Source organism: Phycodurus eques, chromosome 14 (genome assembly GCF_024500275.1).
Source record: "Phycodurus eques isolate BA_2022a chromosome 14, UOR_Pequ_1.1, whole genome shotgun sequence".
In the NCBI taxonomy this organism is placed as follows: domain Eukaryota; kingdom Metazoa; phylum Chordata; class Actinopteri; order Syngnathiformes; family Syngnathidae; genus Phycodurus; species Phycodurus eques.
The window spans coordinates 2,275,755-2,286,109 of record NC_084538.1 but is presented as its reverse complement, the minus strand read 5'-3'; the positions used below and the strand labels follow the sequence as shown (position 1 = coordinate 2,286,109).

General features: G+C 44.9%; 1 protein-coding gene across 3 annotated transcripts; it reads left to right on the top strand.

Annotated features, from left to right (window-relative positions):
- Window positions 1-526: 526 nt before the first annotated feature.
- Window positions 527-10,239, top strand: LOC133412736 (ensconsin-like). 3 transcript variants are annotated; one of them, XM_061696331.1, is made up of 14 exons: window positions 527-860; window positions 1,530-1,604; window positions 1,697-1,860; window positions 2,639-2,738; window positions 2,861-2,977; window positions 3,182-3,522; window positions 4,180-4,307; window positions 4,372-4,580; window positions 5,087-5,225; window positions 5,292-5,460; window positions 6,363-6,467; window positions 7,410-7,460; window positions 7,540-7,750; window positions 9,200-10,239. In XM_061696331.1, the coding sequence occupies exons 1-14, from the start codon at window positions 776-778 to the stop codon at window positions 9,208-9,210; spliced, it is 1,905 nt and encodes a 634-aa protein (XP_061552315.1). In that variant the 5' UTR covers window positions 527-775; the 3' UTR covers window positions 9,211-10,239. The 3 variants fall into 3 exon arrangements, with proteins under 3 accessions (XP_061552315.1, XP_061552314.1, XP_061552316.1); XM_061696330.1 differs by having other exon boundaries at window positions 3,158-3,522; XM_061696332.1 differs by lacking the exon at window positions 2,861-2,977.
- Window positions 10,240-10,355: the final 116 nt, after the last annotated feature.

Genomic DNA, 10,355 nt, shown 5'->3' with positions numbered 1-10,355 from the left:
CTGCGATGGATTTTCTCAAATCTGTGTGGAAAAACATTGCCACTTCATTAGGCGCTAAATTGTCCATAGGTGTGAATTTCAACGGCTGCTTGTCTACATGTGGCCTGCGATTGACTGGCGACCACCCCAGGGTGTGGCCCGCCTCTCGCCCAATGTCAACTGGGCAAATCTCCAGCTCCCCATGACCCTGAGCAGAATAGGTGTCATAGAAAATGGGTGGATGGACACTTTAATTGAAATATTCAAATATCATCAACATTGTTAAATGTACACGTTAGAAGATAAACAGACCTCATACTGGATCTGTTCAGATTCTGTTTAAATACACCCTCCAAGAATCATGGGTAAAAAACAACAACATATCCTTTTGCCTCATCAGCTGAAGGGCCGACGTCATTGAATCCCCGTTGTCATGGTAACGCCCATGACGAAGTAGATGAGGGAAACACTGCATCCCTGTGGCTACTTTCCACCCTTATCAGTTATTAAAGTGACACGGCCTTTTTTTCCCCCCACCCGCCTTGCCTTGTCCTCGCTGAGTGAAAGTAAAGCGGAACAGCACACCAGGGAGGAGGAAAGCCTTTTTATAGACCTAGTACAGTATTATAACTCAGAAGTGGAAGAAGAGCAGCTCTGTTTGGCCCGCTGATGGCTGAGCAGCTGATGCAGGGGAGCGGCGGCGGACCCCCAGGCTTCTTCAAATAGAAATTGAAAGGAGGAGGAGGAGGAGGAGGAAGAGGAGCAGGAAGAGTATGGAGTTAGAGTCAGCGTCGGTATGCGAGGCTCCATAGTCAGCATGCTCGCGCAGAAGAGCGTCGCCCCTGCGCGGCAGGGTCCGGCGAGGAGGACGACACGCGAAGGTGAGTCCAAGCGCGCGTGCTTGCTGGAGATCGACGAGGTCGTTGTTGTCATTTTGCACTCGGGAAGAAACAGTCGACAACAATTGCGGTTCGTACGGCTATGGTAGCATCCGATCTAAGTGGTGGCCTGAGGCTTTTTTTGTACATCCATGTATGACCCTGCTTGAAGTGTCAGCTGCATGATTTAGCATTGGATTTAGGGTTAGGATTCGTTCCCTGGTTCAGGGATAATCCCCTGATTAGGGTTACAGTTAGGCCACTGATTTACTGTAGGGTTAGGATTATTAGCACCCTACTTTAGGGTTAGGATTAGTCAACTGATACACCGGTAGACCCCTGATTTAGGGTTAGAGTGAGGCCAGTGATTTAGGGTAAGTGCTAGTCCTCCGAGTTGGTGCTAGACCACTGATTAGTGTGAGTCCTCTGGTTTAGGGTTAGCCTTAGACCACAGAATTAGGGTTAGGATTATTCCCCTGGTTTAAGATTAGTTCCCTGATTTAGGGTTCATATTAGACCATTGATTTAGGGTTAGTATTTGTCCTCTGATTTCGGGTCAGACGTCTGATTTTAGGGGAGGGATTGGACCCCTACAAACCCAAACATGAAATAGGTAAAACCCTGTCCTAAAGCAACAGTGATGTATTGCCGTCATTGTGTCTGTGATTGTAGCGGCCAGTGGAACAAATGTGGGCGAGAGGCTTAAAGCTGCCCGGGAAAGAAGAGAGGAGCAACAGAGGTTACTCGGTGCGTGGCTAAATACTTTGAATAACTCCTTGTGTTCACTACGGCGAGAAAGTCAGTGAGCCCATTTCTATATTTGTGGTCCCCAAATCAAGCCTCGCAGGTGCACACCAGGTATGAGCGGGAGCAGCGGGCCAAGCTTCGCTATGAGCAGCTGCTACAGGAGCGGCGGAAGAAGCTACAGGAGCAAAAGCTCAAGGAAGACAGGAGGCGCGCCGCCGTAGAGGAGAAGCGACAGCAGCACCTCAAGGAGGAGAAAGCGAGTCCTTCAAAACGTTTTGGCAGTTTGGAATGAGCTGTGAAGGAGGGGTCAGGGAATACAGATGGCAGGTTGGGGGGGGAGTCACATACAGTATATTATATTAATTCATGTTTGACCAGCTAGCTGTGAGCTAAACTGTGAAGTTAACGTAGCTTGGCTGTCCTTTTGGTTTTATTTTGACAGAGTGTCGAAATTGTATCTCTTTGAGTTGCAAACCTTGCAGCTTGCCATTCTCTTTTTCCCAATTTTTATCAGAAAAGTCATCCTTAAATCCAAAGGGGTAGACGAGCAATAGGATCGGGGGTCAGGACTGATGTTAGAGTAAGACCCCTGATTTAAGGTTAAACCCCTGATTTTAGGGTTATAGACCCCTGGTTAGGCTTGTTTATCGAGCGCTGGTTAAGTGCTAGGTTTACACTTAGTGATTTAGGATGAGACCCTAGATTTTGGGAAAGGATTAGGGTTCAAGTAAGTATTAGATCCCTGATTTTCAGGTTAGGTTGAGACCCCCGATTTAGGGTTGAAACACATATTCAGGGTTATGGGTCAAATGTAGGATTAAACACACGATTCTAGGGTTAAGGTTAAGGGTAGATCCATGGTTTCAGACTAAATTTAAGGTCAGCGTGTAGAAGCTGGTTGTAGCGAGTGGACAGACCGTTACTTTTCTTTAGAGCAGTATAAGGAACACCTGTGCTTCAATAATCAGGCTAACATAAATACATACGATACGTACATACTATACATAAGTGACCATCTTTTTCCAAATAATAAGGAGCGAAATGAATCTGCTGTGCGCCGGACCCAGGAGAAGAGCCAAAGAGGCCAACAGAACTTCAGCCAAAATGTGAGAGGCAGGAAGACCGCAAAAAACGGTAACATGGGTGTCCAACATAGTGTGTGTGTTATTGTGTTTTTAAACTTTCCATTCTCGTGTGTCTTAATATTTCCTGGCACATCTAATCTTAAACTCCACGCTGCTCCATCCATGCGTTAGCTCCACGTCACATAGCACTCAGCACATGGGAGAAGAACCTGGTGTGTCGCCTGCTAACCCCCACAAGCGCTTATCTGGCCCGGAGCAAGAGTGCCGCTGGTCAGTCAGGAGAAGAAGGTACTGACCCCAACTGGATGCAATGAATCATGGGAATGGCTTGCTGAAAAAAACTACTTCTTCTGCGCTCTTTGATGACTAATGCTTTTCTTCTCCCATTCTTCTCATACACATGCCCATTCTGTCCACTCTTCTTCCTTCTAACATTCCCTACCGTAATGGCAATGAATGCCGACTCAGTTGTTCATATTTGTCGCCGTGCAGTTTCATTTTACTCCACGACCAGTAGCAGCCCGAGCAGTACACCGCAGAAGCTCCACGACCCCAGACCCCAGATCCAGAGGCCCCAAACGCAGAAAGCCAAAGATCAAAACCCCCAGATTGACAGACTCCAGAACCAAAGACCCCAGATTCAGCGGCCCCAGATCCAGAAACCCCAGATCCACAGACTCCAGAAGCAGAGGCCACAGGACCAGAAACCCCAGGTCCAGAGACTCCAGAACCAGAAATCCCAGATGCAGAGAACCCAGAACATGAGGCCCCAGAGCCCGCCAACATACCTGAGTCCCAGCCACAGCCAAAGCAGAAGCTCCAGTGGTGTACAGGTGACACTTTGATTTGAACTAAAAGATTTGACAAAGACAAGTTAACATGTGGACAGGATAGATAGATTGATCAATAGATCAATAGATAGATAGATCCCTCGTCCTTAAAATGAGCTGACCAGCCCTCTCATTTGGGTTATACAGTATGTCTCCAACGTAGTTCAGTTCCTCCGGTGGTGACATAACTCGTACACAAGTTGGTGCGCATTGTAGTTTATCACTAACCTATACCAAGACAGAATTGAAGTCATAATTACAAGGAATAATTGCATGAAAAACACTTAAAGGCCAAAAAATTGGAATCAATCAAAGGAAAAAGAGTATTTCTTCCTGTGTGGTGTGACCATGTATTCTTACGCCACTGTGCAAACTAGCTCAGTGCACGAATTCTTAACCTCGAAATGTAGTATGACGACACTGTCACAAATCGAGGAACCCATCTAGTGTTCTTGCTTTACCCGTTTTCGGCCGAGGTTTGGATAAAAATCAGGCCTGTTAGAAATCTGAAAAGGAACAAGGACTGTTCAGACCTTAAACCATGAACATGAAAGCAACATTGATTGATGATTAGTGTCAAGTCATGGGATATTGGATAGCAGCAATATATTGTCCCATCCTTCGTTTAATATTTATATTTTATTACTGTTTTTGGTTTAGCCCAAAGCAACCACACCACACAACGCTAAGAAGAAGACTCCAAACATGGGTCCACAGGCTCGCTCGCCTCTAAACAAGAATGCTGCCACTAAAACGAGCAGAAAAGAATCATTGCCATCTCCAGAACGGTAGGTGACCACAAATTATGTAACACGACGACACAGTGAGACACCTTTTCATCTCCTTTGAAAGGGCTCACAAGAGATCGAGCCGGCGGCACTCCATCCCTCTTCAACTGGACCTCGAGTCGGTTCCAGAGGAAGACGTTCCCATTGGCAACTCAGCTCTGTCACCCGGCAACTCCAGGCCTGCCAGGGCCTCCGCCGAAGACAAGATGGAGGATTCCTCTAAGGCTCTGAGCTCCGAGATGGAAATTGAAAGCAGAACTGCGGGTGATGGCAGTGAGTTGGGACAAGACTTGGATTTTGAATGAGATGCGATGATGAAACAGATTGTTTTCCTTCATTAGGTCTCTCTGAGAAAATATAGCCATCAATTTCCATTTTCCAGGGTTCGGGGCTATGGTTAGGGTAATATGTTCGGCCCCTGATTTAGGGTTGGACCCCACATTTAAGGTTAGGGGTGAAGGCTGAAGTTGGAATTCATCCCCTGATTTAGGGTTAAAACCCAAAGCCTTACCCTGATTAGTTTTGTTGATATCAGCCTGGTGTAAGGCTAAGGTTTGGATTAGACCTTTGACTAAGTGTTTGAATTACTGTTTAAGATTAACGTTAGCTTTAGACCCCCAAGTTTAGGGTTAAAGGTAAGGTTAGAAGCGATTTTAGAGTAAGGAAATTTGATTTAGGGTTGGACCTAAGATTAAAGGTTAGGGGTTAAGAGTTAAAATTCTCTCTGACCTTAAATGAGATGCAATGAGATGGTTCATCCAGGATGCTTCCCCCTCCAGCCGAAGCCCTGCTGAGGCCCTCGAGTGGTACCACCGACCCAGAAGAGGCCTCTCGCCTGCTGACGGAGAGGAGGCGAGAGGCCCGGTTGCTCAGGGAGCTGGAGGAGCAGGAGCGCTTGGAGGCGGCCGAACCTGAAAGGTAAGAGCTGAAATGTAACTGCTAGCCAGAACCATACAATTCATCTCCCCTGTCCTCGATGTCCAGGCGGAGTCGCGAGGAGCTGGAGTGCCGCAGGGCTGAGGAGCGAGCCCGGCAGCAGGCTGAGGCCGGGTGTCTGATTGCTGAAAAACAAAGATGCGAGGAAGAAGAGCATAGGCGGGCAGAGGAGGAGAGAGCTCAGGCTATGCGGGAAGCGGCTCTTCTGTACAAGCAGGTGGGAGGCGTAAAAATGGCCGACATCCCTGAAGATCCCCTCCCCCTAACACTCACGGACTATCCCTAATCCAGGGTTACATCAATAATCTTACTGGGAGTCTAATCCTATCCCTAAAAATCAAGGCTTTAATCCAAAATAGGGGTCTAACTCTAACTTTAACACTCACCCCTCACTCTACATCTAGGGTTTAACCCTAAAACGCTAACTTGAACCATACCCCCTAACCCCAATTAGGGGTCTAACCTTAACTTTAACTTTACCCCCTAACCCTAAATCAGAAGTTTAACCCTAGTCCCACATCCCAAAACTCTAAAACTATCGCTAACCCTAAACCTCAGTTTGCATGGAAAACGCTGGATTTACAGCTACATGCAAATTGCCAGAAACTGAGTTTTGTTGGCCTTTTCCCCCCCCCGAGTTTTGTGCCTTTTGAGCCACTTTCATGACTGGTGACCCATCAGTCAGATCGGTCCGTCCGGTCGTTTTTTTTTTTTTTTTTTTGGTATTTGTGATCAAGCCAAGACACTCCATCCATGCTTTTTAAAAACAGAATCTTGGTGTATTTTGGATGGTTTCAAGTAGAGACTTTTGATTTTTTTTCAACGAAACCTGAATTTGTGAGTTTTAAATGTCTTGCTTGAGGGCAGTCTCTCGTCTATTATATCTGCGGTGACCCTTCCAAAATAGTCCCAAGCTGCAGAGGTGGGGGACTCGTGTCACGACTCGACTCGAGTCAGAGTAAGTGGGCAATGCAGAAGGTTTATGAAAGATTCGACTTGACATTCCTGACTCGACTTGATTGATTTATTTGTTATTTTTTTCCCACATTAACATGGCACTTACTTGTAACTTAAAGGTTGCACATACTGTGTGTGACTTACGCCCACATGATAATGCAGAGGGAGGAGGAACAAGCCAGAGAGCGGGAGAAAGCGGACCAGTTGCAGAGGGAGCGTGAGCTGCTCTCACAGAAAGAAGACGCGGAACGACAAGTCAGGAAAAAGGTGATGTTTTCTTCCCTCATCATATTTTTGTTCATAACATGAATACCACCACTAAGGAGGTAATGTTTTCTTTGCTCCTTCCTTGTCAATTAACATGTTTACTTAAAAGAAAAGAATGATTCAGTTCGAGTGAAGAATCGATAACATTCTGGTACAGGTACGAATAAAGGCGGCATAACATTTGAATGAATTTAGATTTGTCAATGAATAAATGTGTGGATCATAATGGAAAACATGAAGATATGCAGGAGGTGAGTCTCAATGAAGGTGCACAATTTGGTGCAGATCCCAAATTGTGAAGCCTTGGGGGGTGGTGGTCCGGTGCCCACGCCCCTCCCTTTGGGACTGGCGCTTTGGTCGGGCTCTGGACCTCCCTGGCTCCTGGTTGGTCGGTGGCGTCCCCCTGGTTGGATCCCCTGCTGGACGGGCTCGCTTCCTCGATGTGCCGGCTTAGCAACTCCGTACACCAGTTGACAGTTGACTAACATGCATGTGATATCAGAATCAGAATCAGAATCATCTTTATTTGTTCTTTCACTAATACGTTTGATAGAAACACTATAGACTCTAATTACTTGTGCCGGGATCACTAATAACTAATAACAACACAGGTTATGCTAACAGATCAACTCACAACCCCGAATACCTGGAGAAACCCCACACAAGTACAGACAGAACTGTTATTTTTATTGTCATCGTCATCATAATACTATCGTAGTAGTAGTTGTCGTTGTGGTAGAATACAAATGGATCTAAATGCACGTGTCAGGTCTCACCCCTCACGACCTCTTCAATACCTTCACCTGCCAACCTTTGACACCTACCCAATGTCCCTACTGTCTGAGCGGCGACTGTCAATACTACAAGCCTTCTGTCTTGACGGAGAGGTTGAATGTTATTCCATATGTAATCGTGACACTCAAAGCCCTTTGGCCCCTGCAGCGACTGGAGGAGATCATGCGGAGGACCAGAAGAACAGTTTCTCCTGACACGGTAAGACTTGTGACCCACACAAACATTGCAGCTCTTTGTCTCAAACCACATCGTTTGCTTTTTTTGCTTGTATCCGCAGAAATCAGGAACGGTGAACATCTTACCGAAGGAGAACAGTGAGCCTCCTGTGCAGGATGCCGTCAAGCTGCCGGTGGTTTCCAGGCCCTCGCAGACGGTCGTGGATGACAAGGACGCCGATGATGACATCGTGCCAGTGGTGGCCTTTAAGGAGCGCAGGTCTCTCCGGACTCTCACAGGTCTGGAAGACATTCAGACACAGCAAAGAGCGGGTGAGACCACGTGACAAAAGCCAAAGACGAAAATGCATTGAATAGCCTTCGTTGGTGTGTATTTAGGTTTAGCTCAAATGTGTTCCACTATTACAGTTGTTACCGTGATATTTTTTCAAATGTTGTTGTTTTTTTAGGCTATAATAATGCTAAAATTGTGTAAATAAACAGCCAAATCAAAATTTGTATCAACTAACTTTCAATACATGGCCCTAAACTCTAACTCTTAAACTAACACTTAATCCTAACCATAACTCCTTACGCCCCCTAACTCGAAATCAAAACCAAACCTCCTAACCCTAAACCACTTCACCCCAATCCTAAACTCTAAACCCTCATCCTTTTATCCAACCATAAACTCAAACCCAACCCTAAAACCCTGACCCTAACCATAATTCCAAAGCCTAACGTCTCACGCCCTAAACCAACATCTAACCATTTGCCACAACCTGCTAACACTAAAACTAACCCTTGACCATAACCCTAACCTGTCTATACTGTAACACAGTCGAAATCCATATTAAATTACTGTACTTAAGTAGACTTCACGTGTACTTTACGTCGTTAGTTAGAGAACTGGCATCTTTCACTTTTACTCCACTACATTTCCGCAATAAAATGTATACTTTTACTTGCAATCATTTGTTGATGTAACGCCTGAACCGCAGAGCACAAAGTGGAAGAATCGTCTTGCCTGTAACAATGTGGGCGGGATACCCGTAGGGCGGAGTTCGTGAACATGAGACACAGGCAACCAGGAAGTCTTGATGGGAGCGCCATTAGTCTCGCTCTCTCGCTCCTTCTCCGTCTTTCGTTCCAACTCGAGGCCAGCGCACACCAGTCATGGTCGGGCAAACATTGCTCATTAGCCAACACACAGATTTTCTCTTAAATTACTTGTACTTTTACTAAACTATCGCATTCAGGAACTTCACACAAGATTGACCCTAACATCTAACCATAACACCTCACCTCAATCCAATCCTGACCCAAACCCCTAACCACCTAACCTAAACCTTAATCTTAACCCCTAACCCAAAGCCTAACCCTTACGACTATTTCTAAACCAAATCTCCTAACCCTAACCCCAGTCCTTTACCACAAAACCTAACCCCCTAGGCCCAACCATGTTTCTGAACCTAACCCTTAACCCTAACTCCAACCAAAGGAACTAACTCGTTAACCCTAAAACTAAACCTTAACCATAACCTCTAAACAAAACTCAACTCGCTAGCCCTAAACCTCACCAAAACCTAACTTCTAAACCTAACCCCAAATCCTCTTACTGTTACCATAATCCAAAACCTTAACCGCTAAATCCCTAAACTGCTAAAACCAAGCCATTAACCTTGACCCTGGATGGAGTCCATTTGAGTTTTAATGACCGATGAAACGATTTCCCTCATTCATTGCTGGTTCTGTTTTTATCCCCCTGCTGTTTATCCTCAGAGGTCATCTGAGCTGAGACGTCTCAGCCAAGCACGAGGAAGTCACCATTATACTTTGAGGACTGCGATAATGGCCATTTTCTTCCATGTTTGATTTGAAGGAAAATGTCCTGAAGGCAGGGGTGTCAAACTCATTTTCGTCGCGGGCCACATCGCAGTTATGGTTCCACTCGGAGGGCCGTTATGGCTGCAGACCCATATGAATGCCTCATATTATTACATATACACAAATTAATGGACAATTACTTTTGAAATCAGAAGCCAGTAAAAACTGTTTGTTCACCTACAATATGAATCCATTTTATTTTAAAAGGGTGGGTTGGTAACAAAAACAATGCTTGCAATATCTCAATATTTTTTAAAAGTGAAGCCAATTTGCAATTTTGATATTATAGCAAGAAACACAAAGTCGATGCACACACTCTCGCGGGCCACATAAAATGGCGTGGCGGGCCGGATCTGGCCCCCGGGCCACCAGTTTGACACCTGTGCCTGAAGGGATCAATTCAGCACATCAACTTTATCAATTAACAGCAGGTTTTTTTTTGTCTTTATAAATCTTCACATAGCAGTTGTGAACACTTTCGTCTCCTTTGTACTTACAATGGCAACACACTCCTTGATATTTGTTGCTGTTCAAGCGCTTTTTGTGCAGTTAGAATGATAGCATCCAATCCTGTCTGTAGTGTGAGCAAACACACATTTAAAGCTGCTAAAGAACCTTAAAGTAGTTCCCAAAGACTTTGCTTTTTTTAAGTGTTGGATAATGTATTTTTGCACAAATAGTAGTGGTTTTGCTTAATAATAACATTATATACAATCTTTACCAAGGTAGTTTATTCTTGTTACATAAAAGACTATATAAAAAACACAACATTTAATGATGTTAAGTTCTTGTCGCTTGTTAGGTTTAAATATATTGTACATGTTATGCTATTTGTTTAAGGCAGCCAATGTCTTTGTTGACTGTAAATTAAATTCACTACAAGATGCCTGCCAATATTGTATGTAATATGAATATTACCACTGCTTTAGCATCCTTCAAACCCAATAAAAACAAATAAATAAACTGGTACGATTATTACAGTCAAATTCATACCGTGATCATCCAAACCTATCGGAACACTAAGTATGCATTAGTTACAGGTGAGTGAATA